The sequence below is a fragment of the Brienomyrus brachyistius genome, chromosome 17 (assembly GCF_023856365.1).
Source record: "Brienomyrus brachyistius isolate T26 chromosome 17, BBRACH_0.4, whole genome shotgun sequence".
Classification (NCBI taxonomy): domain Eukaryota; kingdom Metazoa; phylum Chordata; class Actinopteri; order Osteoglossiformes; family Mormyridae; genus Brienomyrus; species Brienomyrus brachyistius.
The window spans coordinates 17722816-17742197 of record NC_064549.1 but is presented as its reverse complement, the minus strand read 5'-3'; the positions used below and the strand labels follow the sequence as shown (position 1 = coordinate 17742197).

At 39.0% G+C, this 19382-nt stretch overlaps 1 protein-coding gene across 1 annotated transcript; it reads right to left on the bottom strand.

Annotated features, from left to right (window-relative positions):
- Window positions 1-1337: 1337 nt before the first annotated feature.
- Window positions 1338-17859, bottom strand: dhx40 (DEAH (Asp-Glu-Ala-His) box polypeptide 40). The gene is made up of 17 exons (XM_048982376.1): window positions 17402-17859; window positions 17152-17297; window positions 16739-16858; window positions 16384-16620; window positions 15290-15356; window positions 14798-14929; window positions 12185-12284; window positions 11916-12002; window positions 8788-8970; window positions 8401-8481; window positions 6816-6973; window positions 5352-5466; window positions 5046-5154; window positions 4844-4938; window positions 4544-4613; window positions 4241-4469; window positions 1338-2510 (listed from the first exon to the last, which is right to left on the bottom strand). The coding sequence occupies exons 1-17, from the start codon at window positions 17577-17579 to the stop codon at window positions 2389-2391; spliced, it is 2229 nt and encodes a 742-aa protein (XP_048838333.1). The 5' UTR covers window positions 17580-17859; the 3' UTR covers window positions 1338-2388.
- Window positions 17860-19382: the final 1523 nt, after the last annotated feature.

The following is a 19382-nucleotide window of genomic DNA, read 5'->3' as shown; positions in this document are numbered from 1 at the left end:
TCTTCTCCTCTCCTTTTCCCTCATCTTTCTGTTGGTCCTTAACCCTAGACTGGGGATCGTAACGGAACACTTAATGCATCAGCATACCAAGACATTAGACAATTCTACAACTTTGGTTGAGTGAGTTTGGGTGAGAATTTGACTGGCCTGCGCAGAACCCTGACCTCACCCTCATCAAATATGGTCCAACCAACTTATGGATCTGCTGGAGTTTGCCTACCAGCCCCGCCTAGGAGTGGATGACGCCATCAACCGCCATCTACCTGCTCAACCGAGTTTACACCCACCTTGACAAGCCAGCGAGTATTGTGAGGATCATGTTTGTTTTAAACATGTTTGATTTTAAGTTTGATTTCTCCAGTGTGTTTGACACCATCCGTCTGGCTCTGCTGGGCAATAAACTAACAAGGATGCAGGTGGATGCCCCACTGGTATCCTAGATTGTGGATTATCTGACTGGCAGACCACAGTATGTGCGCTTAAAGTGCTGTGTGTTGGACAGTGTGATCAGCAACACCGGGGCACCGCAAGGAACTATGCTCTCTCCATTCCTTTTCACTCCCTACACCACGGACTTTAGCTACTCCCCAGAGACCTGCCACCTTCAGAAGATTTCTAATGACTTGGCAGTAGTTGGATGCATCACTGGTGGTGACGAGAGTGAATATAGAACTGTGGTGGACAATTTTGTTACTTGGAGCAAGGAAAAGCACCTTCAGCTCAATGTGACAAAAACAAAGGAGTTGGCAGTGGACCTGAGGAGGACCAAAGTGCCAGTGACAGCGGTTAACATACAGGGTGTCAGTGTGGACAGGGTGGAGGAGGACAAACACCTGGGAGTGTACTAGGACAAAAAACTGGACTGGTCTAAACATGTGGACATCGTTTACAGGAAGGGCCAGAGCCGTCTCTATTTTCTGAAACGGCTAAGGTCCTTCAACATCTGCTGGATGATGCTGCGGATGTTCTACGAGTCTGTGGTGGTCAGTGCCATCATGTATGCTGCTGTCTGCTGGGGCAGCAGCCTGAGGGTCATAGACATCAACTGAACATTGACTCAACAAGTTCATTAAGAAGGCCAGCCAAGTTGTGGGAGTAGAACCGGACTTCAATAAGGTGTTGGAGAGGAGAACATTGTCCAAAATAAGGACAATACTGGACTTTCCTTCACATCTGCTCCACTATATGCTGAGCAGCCACAGGAGCTCGTTCAACAACAGGTTAAAACTTCCACACTGCACAACAGAGAGACAGGAAATCATTCCTGCCGGTCCCAATAAAACTGTTTAACTCGCATATCTGATCACTCAAACCAAAAAACACAAATATAAGCACAATCACCTTAAATAACCATGTATTTATTTAATACATTATTAATTAATTTATTTATTTATGTTTGCTGTAATAACCCAGGAACTATGCAAATTATGTTTAATATATGCCAATGTTAATTATACTTGCTGCTATACGTTTACTTTTTATTGATTATTTTATTATTTTATTTTAATTACTTTATTGTTCTATAGTTCTATCTAAATCTCTTCTATCATCTGTACATAACTGTCCTAAATCTTTTATTTTCATCAGGAGTTTGTTTTTGTAATGTAAGACAATTTCCCTACGGGGATTAATAAAATAATTCTGATTTGGAAATACCTTTTGGATGAACTAGAAGAAGATTGTGAGCCAGGCCTTCATATCTAACATCAGTACCTGACGTCACAAATGCTCTTCTGAATGAATGGGCAAACATTCCCACAGACACACTCCAAATTCTTGGGCAAAATCTTCCCAGAAGCAAATACACAACTGACAACATTTGCTAACTTCTTACAAAGTCTTTTTAATGTAATGGGCATTTAACACTGTAGCTTAAAACACACTCAAAAGATAAACTATGTACATATATAAACCTAATACTAACAATCTTAAATTCTGGTTCTGGAAGGTTCCACTGTGTACAGGTTCTGATTCTGCAACTGAGTGAGGCCAAATATCTTGGTATTCCAATGCCCCCGTTGCACATAGCCAATAAAAATCTTGATATTATTGTTATTCTACTTTCAAATTAGCAAGGCTAATAATTCTTGGAAGATATCTAGAAAACCTGAATATACTCGTGCCCCTACAGAACCAGGACTGAACATTTCTGGAAACTTAATTTGAAGGCTTCAGTTCTGTGTTTGAGACACCCAGCAATACCTTATGGCATAAGAAGGTAATGAAACAGTGAGCTTTTTGGTCTGTCATTTAATTTATTCTACATTTATAACGGCTCCCCCTTCTGTCATTACCAGACTGATGGAGGACAATCCTAGACTTCAAAGCTGAAGCGATGCTCTGTCTCTTCACATGTTCTAATGCTCAGTAATGGCAATAGCACCTCCCTTAAGATGCTTTACTCATCTGACGCTCCTGCTTCCGCTGCAGGTACCGTGATCGGGCTGCTGACACAGAGTCTTCGCTGTTCCTGCGTTCCAGCTTCTTCAGCGCATCTTCAGCAGCCACTCCTGCAGAGAGCAATTAACCACAAACCTTCTGAATATCTGAAAGTGCTGTACAGTCACCAGCATATACATAAATAGATTTGAACAGTTCATCAATTCAATAAAGACGCATCCCATCCATGGTGCACCCCACCCTCGTCCCCTTTGCTGCCTGGGATGGACTCCGGCCCCATGACCATGACCATGATAAGTACTTAGAAGATGGATGGATCAATTTAACAAATAAAACCATTATTAAAGCTCCAAACATAGTGGTTAAATCCCACTGTTTATTATTATTTGCATTATGCCCTACAACTAAACAGTGAGCAAAGATTCTAAGGCAGATAGAGAACAAATTAGGTGGAGTAGGTGCAGTTATGGTCTGTGCATTTATGTTTCGGCCCATACCATGAGTGGTACAATTAAAAAGATTTTCCACAAATTGCTTGGCTTGCGTGAAACAAAACCGCAATATACACCAGCCTACTTAGATCTTTTGCTAATCTATAGCCTCATCTTTTTTATGTAGTCCTAGGAGTTTGCCTAATCTGGATTAATGTGGTCATGAAAGAATCAGGGATTCAAGCGTATAAATAATAATAATAATCCATCCATCCATCCATCCATTTTCCAAACCGCTTATCCTATTGGGTCGCGGGGGGTCCGGAGCCTATCCCGGAATCAATGGGCACGAGGCTGGGAACAACCCAGGATGGGGGGCCAGCCCATCGCAGGGCACACTCACACACCATTCACTCACACATGCACACCTACGGGCAATTCAGCAACTCCAATTAGCCTCAGCATGTTTTTGGACTGTGGGGGGAAACCGGAGTACCCGGAGGAAACCCCACGACGACACGGGGAGAACATGCAAACTCCGCACACAAGTGACCCAGGCGGAGACTCGAACCCGGGTCCCAGAGGTGTGAGGCGACAGTGCTAACCACTGCACCACCATGCCGCCCCTAATAATAATAATAATTATTATTATTATTATTATTGATGTAAAAATTTTGCTAACAATACAGCACCAGCCACACCCAAGTTACACTCATTTTAAACAAACACCGGCTAGTATTCACAAAATCTGATGGGCAAGCAGCAAAGGGTGATTGTAAGGAGCCAGTGTAAGACCGGTGCCTTTTCATGAATAAGGGGTGATACAAAAATGTAAACATATATCTGTCTAATTGTTTTCTGAATCCAGGTGAAATTCTGTGCATTTGATCTTCACCTTAACTGAAAGCTAATGGTATTGATGGCAACATGTGTTTTTAGACATCAGCCAATGGGGTTTCAGCAGCTATTAACAATGGCCAATCAGGACTAAGCCTGTCTAGTGGGTTCCTATGTGGACTTGTCATACAGTATAGATTTCTAAAAGACTACCACCACCCATAGTTACCCTGGAGTAATATTTATACTTTGTTCTATCGGTTTACATTCGCATTTGTATAATTTCCTGGCAGATCACAACCAGTAACTGCCCTTTAATTATAATGCCCCCCCAGCACATATCACCAACAAATAAATGCAGATTTTTGTTATTCGAGAGATAATTATATTGTATTTTACACTGATTGTGCAATGTTCTTTGCTCAAGTTGCAAGTTAATCATTCCTGGGGATTTCAACAGTTCACTCAGAAATGCTTGATCTTGTCAGCCTGCAATTTGGTTCCTAAGCAATCCACTTTTACCAAAATTTAAAGTGCTACTTAAAATATTCTTGCCATTGTAGGTTTCTCACCTGGAGGTCTTTTGAAAGCTTCCTTAGTCTCCCATTTGGTTATTTCTTTATCTGTTACTTCTTCCCGGGCGACACTGCTCAGCTCATGGGCTTCTACCTCATGTAGTTTAGGCAGCAAGTCCTTCACCCACTCGTAACGGATTGGACACACCGCTCTTACATATATTCGAGAAGTGACTAGGACATCATGGAAGAGGATCCACTCCAGTTTGGCCTCCTGTTCAAACAGCTTAAAGAACACCAGGAATCCTATTAGATCAATGGAATTCATATTCCTTATAGCACTGAGGAAGTGGTCCTTACAGTTGATGAAGGGTGAATGTGAACAACAGACCCATGTCCATCCATCGTACTGAATGTCCTCCCTACTGACCTAGTGAAGAAAAACAAAGACTTGTACTTCAGTAACATCATTTTTTGATACGTATAATATGTTGCAAGTTATGAGGCTGCACACAGAAGAATAGGACATATAAATAAAATCAGTTTACTAGAAGCACAGGAATCAGATACATACAAGTAAAGAATAGATACATTTCTACAACAAATATCCACATGAAGAAAACAGCCATCATTTTTAATATTCAATACTTATGTTCTTACCTCCTAGCTACATTGGCAAAGTATCCTGAGCACAGACATCTCCGTAAAAGTTCACTCCGATGACCATCAAACTTCTCTACTGGAAAATCTGGATTCTGCAAATGCATAAGATTAACAAGAGAAATGAATACAAAATTGAAATTTAAGTGTGAATGGTATAGAATAGCATGTGCTGATTGAAAATGCCTGACTGGATGGTCACCTGTTTGAGACGGGTGAGAATCTCTGTCAACTGCTTTTCAACACTGAAAGCCATCTTCATTGCTCTCCAATGGATCCAGTTCTCTCGACACCATGCTGGTGGTGATTCACTTCCCATAGAATAAAAAACAAAACACAAATCTAACTGGATAAGGCTGACAAATAGAACTTAAATACCAGACTGAATGTGGCCATTAACTGGAGTGAAATACTCAGAAATTACCATTTGCAAGAAACATCCTACTTAAAACTTATATTAAGTACTTATGTACTTTATCTAATGGTGAAATGGGGAAAAATACAGTACCTGGCTCTGCACTTCTCAAATACACTGAGCAGGACGGCAAAGTCATTACTACTGCCAGCCTCTGTAGCCAACTGCTTGTGTTTCAATTCTGCCTCATGCTGCTTCTCTGGATGACCTGTAGGTGGCACCACACATAGGGATTCTGTTCCTCTGTATATCCATAATCAAAGACCATAATCCTGTCCCAAATATCACGCAAGATACCCATAGGCTTCAACAAAATCAAAATATAAAATGGATGATACAAAAACTGTCATGAATGTGGTTAACCCTGGTCACCCCTAAAAACAGTGAACCTAACATTCTATTACACTGAGCAACACTGAATTTGTAACTGACTTAAGTGTCATATTCTATAGTATTCTGATGTGCTGAACATGAAAATGACCATGAAATATTTTTATTGACTCTCGTTTGGAAGATAATTCATATAGCGCATTTTCTACATTTCACCGTGTAAATTTATCTAGTAGGACTGTAACAACATCTTAAATAAGCCTAGAATGACGTAATATTGCACCAAATGGCACAATAATTATAATCCAGGGTTTTTTATTGCATCATTTTCTGAATAATAATGAACCTGCTAGGCGGCTGCTGAAGTAAGCTAACGTCAGCAGTGTACTAGCATGAGCAACGTCAGCATGCAATATTATGCAAGACTTCGTGGGATACAGATGAAGCTATTGCTAGATTAAACTAATTATATATTAATTATTTCATACATTTAGTCATAACAGTAATGCCTCGAAAGTGTGTTAATAACATTGACAACTTTTGCTAATTAGCCATAGACCTATTACTATTGGCATTCAGTAATAGACGTAAACAATATATTGCAAATAACAAAAAAACTAGAGCCAATTTTGCATTTTAACTGTCATATTCGTGTTCAGCACATAGAAATTGATAAGAATTGGCTAATTTCCTTTCAGTTACATGACTTTTGTCAAAATTTGTTGCCCAGTGTTATTAGGATAATATCCCAAATATCGATAAAACCAGATATTATGCTTAAAAATGCAGACCTCACCATTTGTAAGATTAATCTCAGTGTAGAGTAGATAATTAGCAAAATAGTACAAATAAACTTTCATTTAATTATCAACTAAATCTCTTACAATTAAAATGTCTCACTAATATAAAAATGCAATAGAAAAATTATGTACAAGATATTCACTCTTTAATGATTGAGGTATCTAGTGTAGTGTTTCCCAACTCGGTCCTCTGTCCACGTTTTTACTCCCTCCGAGGTCCCAACTAAACAGTCCACATGTGGACTGTCTGCAGGTCCCTGAGGACCAGGATGGGAAAACACTGCTCTAGTGCGAAGAAAGGAGTTGAACTGTAGCAGAGTATGAAGAAACAAATATAACCGATTTACATATTCTAAATAAATACATATTTTTGTCTGCTACTTCTGTTTGAGAATCAGCAGATATTTTTGTGGCCAGTGACAGTCACCTGGCCGTATGAAGATGTTCTCCACAGACAGCATGGCAGCCACAGGAAGCAGCAGCTCCTCGCACTGGAGCGCAGCAGCCTTCAGCAGCACTCGAGTAAGGTTAGGGGGGAGCGGAAACTCCACTATCAGCTGCCCGAACCTCGTTACTTGACCCCTTCTTCATAAACACAAGAAAAGGCAGATAATTAAGATATGTGCTGCTTCAAAATATCAATGTCAGAAAAAAACTAACCACACAGACATATACATCACCCAACTGAATGTGCATAACATGCGATGCTGGTATTAATATTGCACATCCTTCAGCCCGATAATATATTACAGCAATTTTTCGAATCCAGTACAAAATACTCCGCCTCACGTTGTGATATCATTCAGTGCTGCTACCAGTTTTTACACCAGTGGAAAACTAATATTTTGAAATACTGTACTTTTCCAAAGCATTTACAAATCAAAGTATTTGTAACTCTTGACTCTTTCACTGACCGCATACCAATTCCTTGCCCACCAAACAAGGAATACTGATAAACAAGTGACTATCTTTCATTAAACAGCATGATCATGTGAAAGGGTCATTTGTATGCTACAATAAAACGTATACTACAGGTCAGAAATTTGGGCCCGCCCTCCAATTTTTAATACAATTGTTTACATCAATTCTCAAAATGAAAACATTCAGATTGAACCAACTTTCAATATCAATCCACACATTGCTATTAGCCTGTCTTATCTGATGACAAGGGGCATGTTAAGGTGTTTGCAGCTGTTCTGGTTGCTTATGTTTATGTTGGTTACGTTTACGTTCCTTATTTTTTTAAAGCTGTTTAATATGCCTCTAGAATGTAAGTATTTTCTTGTAATAAAAGTTTGATAAAGCAGTGTATCGTTTATTTAAAAAAAATCTGTGGGTGGGCCCCTCCATGAATCACCACCTAATCGTGATGAAGGGATTTTTGTGCCTCCATGATCCTAGTAGCTACGCTGTCGGGGGCAACTGCCCCTGGTAGGGTCTCCCAAGGCAAACTGGTCGTAGGTGAGCAGCCAAGCTAAGTGTGATTAAGAGCACCCCATGAAGAAAAATAAAATAATGGATAATGCTGCCCCGTCCAGATTGGGGAGACCAGGGCCTTGCCCTGGAGCCAGGCCTAGGACGGGAGTTCAAGGGCAAACGCCTGGTGGCCGAGCCCTCCACCCATGGGGGTTGCTAGAAAGTGCCCCCTTTTGGAGACTCCACTATTCTGCTGAGGGACTTTAATGTGGGTAATGACAGTGGGTAATGACAGTGAAACCTGGTGTGATTGGGAGGAACGGCCTGCCTGATTGTAATCCAAGCGATGATCCATTATTGGATTTGTGTGCTAATCATAGCTTGTCCATAATGAACACCATGATAAATGACTTGTTAGGTGATTTCGTTGTTGTGCGAACATAAAGTGTTCTTACACAAACCTATATGGTACAGCCTATTACACACCTAGGCTATATGGTATAACCTAAATAATGAAACAAAGTACAGTTGCAAAGTTGACAAAGATCCATCAACATACCATCCATCCACACAATAAGACTAGGGTAGATACACACCTGTCAATGGCATCACACTGGTACAGCTGTTTCAAAGCAGCCAAGATAAACTTCTCCTCTGGGTGGTCCAAGTATGGAAATCTTAAGAGTAAAAACATAATAAAGAAAACAATATATTGTATAAACATAAATCAATGAAGACATTAAATGGTTTCAAGTTAATATATTTATATTACATTAAATTTAGATCTTGGTATTTAAAATTTATATTGCATTTACATATCCATTCTTATAGCATTTTCTGAAAAAATATGAAAAATTATTTACATTTTCTTGACAAACGTCACAGCAAATTTATAGAAAATTAAAATCCATCTGACAGAGATAAGAAAAACAGATCTTTAAACAGTTATTCCATCTCAGAGCTAGTGTGACCGATTTAAACACCTGATGACATCATGGACTCCTAGGCACTTTAGGGTGAGGATGACCATGGTCAGGCTGGTCCTCTGGACCTCAGGAACAGTGTAATCTGGCATGCATTTCTCCCAGAATTCCCTGCTGTATATCCTAAAGCATTTTCCAGATGAGGTTCTGCCAGCCCGTCCAGCTCTCTGCTGAGCCTCGCTCCTGCAAAGCAGAGTCTTCATCAACTATGCAAAACCAGTAACCTTATAACAAAAGATGAGACAAGTGAGAAAACATTTGTAAACCATCTGAAATTACTTGCATTCTTGCACATAAAGCTCCTAACATGTGATCTGAAATTCAACAAAAGGATAAAAGTTTTTACAAAACATTACAAACTTTTTACTCTATGATAACGCTGTAAATGAAGGCATCCTTTCTCACATGCACTTAAGTCAAAAAAGCACTTGGCTGCGCATTTTTTTATTTTTTTACTTTTTTTTTATCATATTCTCCCATCTACATAAGTGCGGAGTTTAAGTGTACTGAGGCTAGATACATACTTTTGGTGGAGAAACACAAAATATGGACATGTTGCATGTAAATGACCCTTAAGCACATTCTGCCACTAACTTAAGTGCATTTTTCCGTATGTGATCTGGAGGGCTGTATTAGAAAATACACGCCTACCTGGACAAATGCAATATTGCAGTTTTCAGAGAGCCAAACATGTAACGAAACAAAACTTTCTGACATGTATCATAGGTTTAGAAACAAATGTTAGACTCCAAAGCTCATGCGAATAATTTTTATAATAAAAGAATTACATAAAATTTTATAACACAATACTATATAGGGCAGTGTGTGGCTCAGTGGGCTACGGCTCTGTGGCTGCAATTGGCAGAAGAGTCACATCTGTGGGCCCTTGAGCCAGGCCCTTAACTCCCAGCTATATGGGTGCCGCTGCATGCAAGTGCCCTAAGCTGCTAAGCTTGCTCTCACCTACATATGCATCTGTGTGTTCTGGAGAGCAAGACGGGGTAGGCGAAAAGAGAATTTCCCCACTTTCCCATTTTAAAGTGTCATTAAAATATATATGCACATACAAGTATATTACTCAGGATTCAAGTGACACCTACCTTGCCAACTTGCCAAGTAAGCAAACCAACTAGGCTAAATGACTGGTCAATTAAAACAATTCTTTCAATTAAAATGAGTTTTAAAAAAAGCACCATTATTTTATATGCAAAATTCTTTTGAGCATCTCCCAACCGAAAAAAAATCTACCAAATCATACGGAATCATTCCCATTCCCATTCCCAAAAGCAGGAATGAGATGACAAACAGCCATAAAGTAGAATGAATGTATCTACATTGCAGTTTCACTTAGCAGAATCAATACAGTATTGCTTAATGACAGGGAAACATTTTGAGAAATGCGTTGATGGGTGATTTTGCCACTGTGAGAAGATCATGGAGTAAACATACACAACCCTAAATGGTACAGCCTGCAACACATCTAGGCTATATGGTATAGCTGAAATAATGATTAAAAAAGTACAGTAAAGTACATAAATTAGCAACAATTATTATTATGTACTGTAAATAATGGACATAATGACTGGTCAATTAATTTTATATGACTGGCAGCACAGTAGGTTTGTTTACACCAGCATCACCTATAACGAGTAATGTGTTGCACTATTATATTACGACAGCTGTCATTACGCAACTAGATTTTTTCAGCTACATCATAAGTTTATGAAAGTGAAAGTTCTATTTGCAATTACTTCAATTAGTAAAAACAAGTGCAAATGTAGCCCTTTCGTAAAAATGGAGTAAAGCGAACATTCATAAAGCCGTGTATAATTAAGGAGACAGATTTATGTCTAATGATTAAAGTAACTGTACATAAAAAATGAGCTGCAAATCTGAAATTATATTTCCATGTCTGTAACTTACCCTATAAGCAAAGATTTTGCAACAGATTCATACATTCAGTTTGCACTGCACGTTACAAGTTCACAGATTCTCAGTTTACGAGAGTAGTTTAGACAGTTTGCACACGCTAATGTTCAATTCATAGGTGTAGGCACATACATTTACATCTAAGGCAATCATACTTAAATGTCACAATGTTCTTATAATTGGATGAAATGCAAATCCATATTCAAGGTTCCAAAATGTGTACCTGTCATTCAAGGTTTCACGAAATCAATCTTCATATTATAATAAGGAATCACAATTTACAAATTTACAATGCTCAAGCTGTGATTACAAATCAGAGTTGCATTTGGGACTCGTACTACATTGAGTAATCAATTGTTACGTGGGGAAAATTAGACTGCCAATGGATTTCAACAACAAAAAAAAAAATCTCACTTTGATTTTGGATTTGCAATTCATTTTTTTTTTACATGCAATTACTTTACACATACATCTTCTCCTGCTTTCAGACCAGCCCCTCAGTTCGCTGGAGCTCTCCATTTGGGTTTTGCTCATGAGAACTTGATGAGAACTAGAACCTAACTTTCCCCACGTAACTAACCGTTCATAAATGAAGTGCTGAAGTTGTAAATGTGCAAAATGAAATTCGTAATCACAACCTGAACATCATAAACTCCTAAATTAGGATTTGTAAATACAAAATGAGGATTGTAGTTGTGAAACTTAGGTGGTACACCGGCACACATTTGCAACACACTTTCATTTTAAAAATTAAAAGGTTTCTGTGGATTTCCATTAGGTTCACAATGTAAATGAAATAGTCCATGTTCCATGTTTTGCCTGCTGCAAAAATCACTGAAGGCATAACCCTTTTCCTGCTTGAGTTCAGCACAGTGGGTATGACCAAGCTGATGAGGGGAGAATACCCTTAACTCAAACATATGTAACTTTTGAGGCTTAAATGCTTCATGGGAGAATCGACCCCTAAATGAATAGGTACAGTTTAAAAGTCACATATCACAAAAATCATCTTTATTATTTTAAAGTTAGGATTTTGGTCCACTTTGATGTGATTGTGACTCTGCAAGCACGTCATGGGTAATATCCCAGCATGACAAAGTTTAAAATCCTGAATTGGGTGATGGACATGTCTGTGTCATTGACAAAGAATATGTGGTGAGTGTCTGATGGGAGACATCCCAAAATCTTTAGGAGCTTACTTTGAAATTGGTACCACTTCCAAAACATCCAAGCCCACTCTGGAGTTATGGTTCAGCTGCTTCACAAACCCACTGTCAACGATATACCTGCCCGACAGAAATAAAATCATCTTAAAAATCTATAATTATTTCTCCTAAAAAGCAGTTTATTTCCCACAGACAGAACAATGGTTATACCCTGACAATTGTATAAAGAGGACTAGTTATTAACTGTACTCCACAAACATTCATGTGATTCACCTTATTCCACTAAGAGTGGCTTCACTTACCGGATTCCTGGTATGGTCAAAGATGTAGCTGCGATGTTGGTGGCCACAACACACTTTCTGACACCAGCCGGAGAAGACTGAAAGATCATCTGTTGCTGATCTGTAGACAGGCATATAAATATCACTCTAATCACTACAGACACCAACCACTACAGTTTAAACTATTATTTTATCTAGATATGTGACTGTTGGAAATGACAGCACTGTATTCCCTGGACAGCCCCGATACCCGCTCCCCCCATCTAATCCTTACTCATCTCACACCCTCTACAATTTCTAGAAGTACTGAATGGATCAACTGAAAATGTAAAAGCCCATAAATGTATCCTAATTGTGACACATAACTCTGAAACTATACCTATTAATTTATTGCACAATTAACTTGTATGCCAATTTGCACAATCTTTCCCCACCAATTAGGTGGTTACCTGTATTTCTTTATATATGTCTTAATGTCCATGTTTTAAAACATCAATTATTTTATATATATTTTATATGTCTAAATATGTATAGTCTATTTCTCAGCACTGGTATATATGGGAACTTGGAGTAACCACAGAAAGATGCTTTTTTGTTTTAATGGGTAAGGTGTGCTACATCATGCACACAATTTAGTTTAACGTTCCCACAGAATACTAAACTAAGCTCATAAAATACATTATAGTGCACATAATGTACGTTTTTATGCTGTCAATATGTCATTTTCAGTTCTCAAAGAAGCTGGAGACAATTATATGAATTCCATGGGTCTTACGATGGAAAATTTACTCAAATCTTTGTAATAATGCACGTCTCCCAATCCAATTTAGAGCAGATTAAATCTTATACCGCTAGACCTGGCACTTGTCCAAAAAAAAAAGTTTAAACCAATTTTTTGGTTTAAATTAAGCGTTATGGCAATCATATTTTTCATATAGCGCATAGTAATAAGCAACATATCCATACAACTGAGTTCATGTCTTTATATCTCAAAGTTTTCCCTCATATGTCTTCATTCCAGATTCCTACTCTCTTACTTTTTTAATGGACATGAACTACACTTTGTGTTCTTTTATGTATCAGGTGGGTATTTTAACGAGTAGGTTACACAGCTCAACATTAATGTTGTGCACTGCATTACATTGCATTACATACAAACCAAAGCACATATTTGGTTCCCTTTGCTGTTAGAGTTTTCAGCCTCAGGGTATCCCCTAAATGCCAACTTCTGTCAACCAAAGAATTAAACTGCATGAATCAGCATTTTCCAAATCTCATGGTTTTTCCCTCATGGTGTTGTTGTGTTTGGCCAACTACAGAGGCAACTTCTTACAGTATTTACATGGGATTAGCTGCAATCAACACAAACAATATTTAGCCTTTTTTGCTTAGAGTATACCAATTGCTTGATGAACAAGTAACTATATTGCCTGATGGCTGAACTCACATTCTGAGTGAGTAAATACAGTTAATCACTTAGATAAAAACAAACATACAAAGAAATACAGGTCTGACCTGCTGAGGTATGGACTCCATAAGGCCTCTTGGTGTCCTTTGGCATCTAGCTCAAAATCAATAGCAGATCCTTTAAATTCCAATGCCAGGACCCAAGGTTTTGCAGCAGAACATTTTCCAGAGCATCACACTGCCTCCGCCAACTTGCCTTCTTCCCATAGTGCATCCTGGTGCCATCTCTTTCCCAATAAACGATGCACACATACAAGGCTATCCACACGACGTAACAGTAAACGTGACTCATCTGACCAGGCCACCTTCTACCACTGCTCCAGTTCAGATGCTATCCTGCCCGTTGTAGGCGATTTCTGCAGTGGACAGGGAGCAGCATGGGCACTCTGACTGGTCTGCGGCTACACTGCTATATAAACAGCAAGCTGCAATGTACCGTGTCTTCTCACATCTTGCTACCATAGACAGAATGACCTTTTTCAGGAATTTGTGCTACAGCAATTCTGCCATGGGATCACACCAGATGGGCTAACCTTCACTCTCCATGTGCATCAATGAATCTGGGGTGTCTGTGGCCCTGTTGCCATTTCAGTGGTTGGCCTTTCTTTGACCACTTTGGTAGGTACTGACCTCTACCTACCAGGGAACACCCCACAAGACCTGCCGTTTGGAGATACTCTAACCCAAACATCTTGCCATCACAATATGGCCATTATCAAAGTTGTTCACATGCCATTGCTTCTGCTTCAAACACATGAGCTTCAAGAACTTACTGTTCACTTGCATAATATTTGACAGATGCCACTGAAAGTAGAAAATCAATGTTAATCACTTCACTTGTCAGTGGTTTTAATGTTATGGCTGATCCATTTGGGAAATACACTTAAATTGATTGAAATATTCAGAGAAAGTCCAATCAAAGCATGTTTTAAAGAAATCTTCTGCCTTCTTTTGACCATTTGAGATATTTTAGGTATGTGAACCTGTCAGTATTATGTCTTTTTAGAGATTGGTATAGCCAAACAAACTCTTTACAGGACAGCAAAATGCTGTAAGGGTAAGGCAAAATACATTTGTTTATTCATGAAAGGTCACCCATATAATACTTGACCTGTATTACTGCTGAGGACAGGGAGACTGCAAAAATCTAATTCTCAATGCCCCCACCTGTCGGCATGGATCCATATAAAGGCAGAATTAGAAGACCTTCCACAGAGTGATCATGGACATCATAGGGGTAGTGTATGGACTCAGCCTTCTCATAGAGCATGTCACAAGCTTTCTCAATCTCTGACTGTCCTGCTCAAAAGAAGCAAAAAATGTGCTAGTCAACACATATAAAACAGAATTCAACTAAAAACTACTGCTAATGCTGGATTTTTCCACTATGCAGTACTAAGCTATATATTCCCAAAACTCTGGAAAGTTATGTGACTATATACCCCTTTCTATAATCATGACTGCCAGTTTACAAGCAAATTAACCTTCCAGATTGCCCCGCAATTTTCTGAACTCTGAAGAATTACAGTACACAAAATGCTAATTAATCCCCTTATGTTTAGCTACTATTTTACCCAAATTTACCGATCTTACCCAAAACATTTCTCATAAAATTTCTGCAGTCTCCAGCCAAATAGAAAATCTGGTGTGGTGACTTACCAGTAAGAAAAACAAGAATATCCCCAGCTGGCTCACTCGTGTGTAGGTCCAGTGCCATCTTTACAACCTGAGAGGAAACACAGACAAGGATAAATCAGACAGCATGGGGGTGGCTCAGAAGGCCAGGATTCTGTGCCTGTAATTGGACAGTTGCCAGTTCAAATCCTGTGGCTGACAGAGTGAATCACATCACCACTTCGCCCTGAACAAGGCCCTTAACCCCACCTGCTACAGAGACTGGCCAAAGGCGTAAATCATTGTAAAAAATATCATTGTAAACCTAACTATGTAATTTTAAATATTTTGATAAATACTGAAAGCGGTTCAGCAAATTATAAATGCAAAACAAAGCATTTTTAACTCTGGATAGAATTTGTTCCCCCTTTCCCTATCAGTGGTTTGATCCATTGCCTGCTATCCCAAAACCCACTACCCACGCATTAGACTGGCACGACTTCCCTTGATCTGTGGTGGCTGACCACCAGTAAGTACTTTACAAATGTTCACTTAAAACAGCACATGTATCAAACATGTTTCTTTACTTCTCTCTCTTAGTACAATAACACATATTTGCACTTGTAACCAGACTGCATCTTTTCCACTCCATTATCTCTTGGGTGGACCTTTAGCTTTATCAGCTTCAGATCAGTTAATGGGTATTGCTTGTATGTATTATCCCGTTGTGGGGAGTTGAGAAAATGTTCCTTTTAGTTATGCACTGGCAAATTTGATCTGAATGATCAATCAGACTGAATAGATTGTTAAGGTGACGATACACAGAACAACATTTTGAGCAATGATATCTAGCAACTGCCAACCAGGTGACACAAAGGGCAACTTATCTTCATCTGGATGACCGTGAAAAGTTGCCCACTGCCAAAGTTTTTCAAATATAAATTTATTGCCCAATATCAATAGGAATGTGCCCAAGCAACATTGATCAGCAATATTGCCTGGAAACATTGCTCAAAAAGCTGCCCTTTGTATCTTCACCCTTAGAGTTCTGATTTAGTTTACAATGCATCTAAACAGTCACTCCCAGTAAAACCTTACGACCTGCACCCAGCAGCCTTGTAACACATTTTATGTCTCACCTCCTTCACATAGACAGAGCTCTCTGTGTCTTTGGGGCCAATAAGATTGCAGAACATCTCCGTCACAGGAAACATGCGCCCAGGAATGGTGAAGACCGGACAGTCTCCCAGAAAGACAGAAAGCTTATTTGTCTCCAATGTGGCCGACATCACCACAATCTTTGCAGGGACTTTGCGGCTTGAAGACTCCCCTCTGTCTTGCAGAAATTTCTTTTTCAGCAGGCCCAACAGGATGTCCTACAAGGCAGACAGGCAGAGTTAAACTAAATACTGTGAAAAAATAAACCAGGAGGAAAAACAAAAAAATCTGTGACTTTTAAAAAATCTATTATACCAGCTGTTATATCACTCTCACCGTGTTCAAACTTCTCTCATGGACCTCGTCAAGAATCACCACACTATACTGCTTCAGCGCAGGGTCTGCCAGGATCTCTCTCAGCAAGCAGCCATCGGTCATATACTTAATGACTGTATCCTACAGAATGCAACAGAAACGAAACTTAAAATTCTAAACTTCACATTCTAAACTAGACAAAATTACTAAATAGTACCCACTCTACTGATTTTGTCTATAGCATTCCATAAATAAATGCAACAGGAGAAGAACTCATCTCCCACTTGAGCACTATAGTTTTACCCAGTCTGGATAAATAAAATCAGTGCCTGTTTCTCAAGTTTAGTTTCTCATAATCTAGGACACAAGAACAACCCAGGTATCTATTTCTATGCTATATTTCCAAGCAACCGAATGTCCCTTTGGAGTCTCACCTTGGATGTGCAGTCATCAAAGCGCACCTGATATCCCACTTCACTTCCGAGAGAACAGCCCAATTCCTGGGACACCCTTTGAGCCACAGTGATGGCAGCCACTCTCCGTGGCTGAGTGATGACAATCTTACCATGTTTGCAAAAACCTTATGAATGGGGAAACATTGATAGAGAACGTCAATTTTATTAATAAGTAATTAAGTGGCAGTTATCAGAATAACAGCTTGCAAAGTATATACTGGCATTTTACCGGCTTGATGAAGGTACTGTGGAAGCTGAGTGGTTTTACCGCTTCCAGTCTCTCCAGTAACAACCAAACACGAAGTATTTTTGATTGCCTGGACAAGTTTTTCCTTGTGTTGGTAAATGGGCAGCTTTTCAGTCTCCAAAAGTTTAACTTTGCGGTGCGATTGTTTGCGTTCTGACATCGGTTTAACTGACAATCAAATATTAGGTGAGAAAACTACTAAAGAACAACCAGGGATGATTTTCATCGCAAAAATGCTAAAGTAAAACGTTTTACAAAACACATCAATAAATAAATGGCTTCCAAATTGCCGACGTAAAATGCAATAAATTATATCACTTTATGTTCTATACTTTAGTAATAAATATTTCACTTAAAAAAATCCGAGTAACATAAATGAATTACGGTTACACCACACTAGTTTATTTTTACAGTTCTTCCGTATTTCTCTAAATAGTTCCGGAGGTAGCCGGAAGTAGATGTGGAACATATCGCGAGATTTTACTATTAACGTATAACTGGCGTGTACACGATTTCCAACCCAGTTCCAGCAAATAACGTCCCCAGTTGTGTCTAAATCATAGCTGTGGTTAAGCATTGGCATGGTGAAGATTTGCGATCGTGACAACTCTGGTGGTAATTCAGATTACTGACATGCTTTGTGCCTCGTGGATTATATTCATAATCATTCAATTTTAAACGTTTGTAATTTAATTGTGTGTTATTTAATGTGTTTTTTCGTTGTAGAAAATGTTGTATCCGTATAATAGTGTATCCCGTGTCTGTGCCCCTTCTCATTGTTTTCGGCATATAGCGGCTTCCTCTTTATTATTATTATATAAAATCATCCACCACATAAATCGGAGTACAATAATACACTGCATATCAGCGATTCTTAACCCGTGGGTCGCGATCCAAATAAGTTCAAAAATGTTCGTGAGGCAGAGAAAGCCCCAGTGCTGATCCCTGATCAGATTTCCTAGTCCCAGTCCTCGAATTTACCTGAACAAACGGGTCTTGGGTCTGCAACTGCGTAATGCAAAACTAGTGAATACAACCAATCGAAGAAACCAAACCACAGATATTTATCAGTCACTGGCACGTCCAGTCAGATTTGTGCGAAAGCATTGAGTGGCGTAAATTGCAGAGTGCACTTCCACGATCACAGCGTTAATGTAAACCTGCACTTGATATAGGGTCGCAATGTAAATATAGCTGGAATGTAAATATTGGGTCGCGTTGCAAACAGAGAACCACTGCTACATGTTGAATAGTGTATAAGCGACGAGTGACCACTGTTGAATATTCGAGAATATGTATAAAATCGAAACAAAAAATAAAATCGAATAATGAATTACAATTTACTATTACTTACTATTTACTATTTTACTATTTACTATTTTAAATATTACTTAGAAATATAATCAGCTGAGATTTGTTCGCCCTTTATCTGAGTTTGCAATTTATTTGTTCTGAAGTTTATGTCGGTTAACCACTGTTTTTGCGAGAGCTCTCCGACCCAATACTAATCATCCTTGTTTATTCAAAGTAAAAATTTTAACAAAATTTAGTGAGGCGATCAAGCGAACAAGATCCGATCTCAAGATGACATTTAACTCTCTGTAGCTGTATGGGAATACTTTGAATTCCAGAGAGAGGATATTCAGCAAAAGCAAGTGTAAGGGAATCTGATTATGCTGCTGATGTTAACTGTACTATATTGTAGTGAGTGTGTGATTCATTTTAATAAAAGGGGACTGCCCCTTTTAGAGGGAGAATCAGTCTTAATGATCACGCGCCTCAAGCGGCAGCACAGACACATAAGTCAACAAATTTACAAGAAAGACGCACTTACAGTTACTCACTTACGAAAACACAACTTTCACAGTAAACATTCCACAATTATGACACTTACTGTTTACCACATAAATGCATTAATACACAAATTAATTTATACATGCTGATGCAATGCATGCCAGTAACC

What these genes read in the sequence shown, in the direction of transcription:
- dhx40 (XM_048982376.1), bottom strand. Translation starts at nt 17,579, where the DNA reads ATGTCAGAACGCAAACAATCGCACCGCAAAGTTAAACTTTTGGAGACT. An exon ending in GCTCTGTCTATGTGAAGGAG is followed by an intron (nt 15,357 to 16,383) that starts GTGAGACATAAA and finishes GTTTCCTCTCAG; the next exon opens with GTTGTAAAGATGGCACTGGA. An exon ending in AGCTTTCAAAAGACCTCCAG is followed by an intron (nt 2,511 to 4,240) that starts GTGAGAAACCTA and finishes TGCTCTCTGCAG; the next exon opens with GAGTGGCTGCTGAAGATGCG.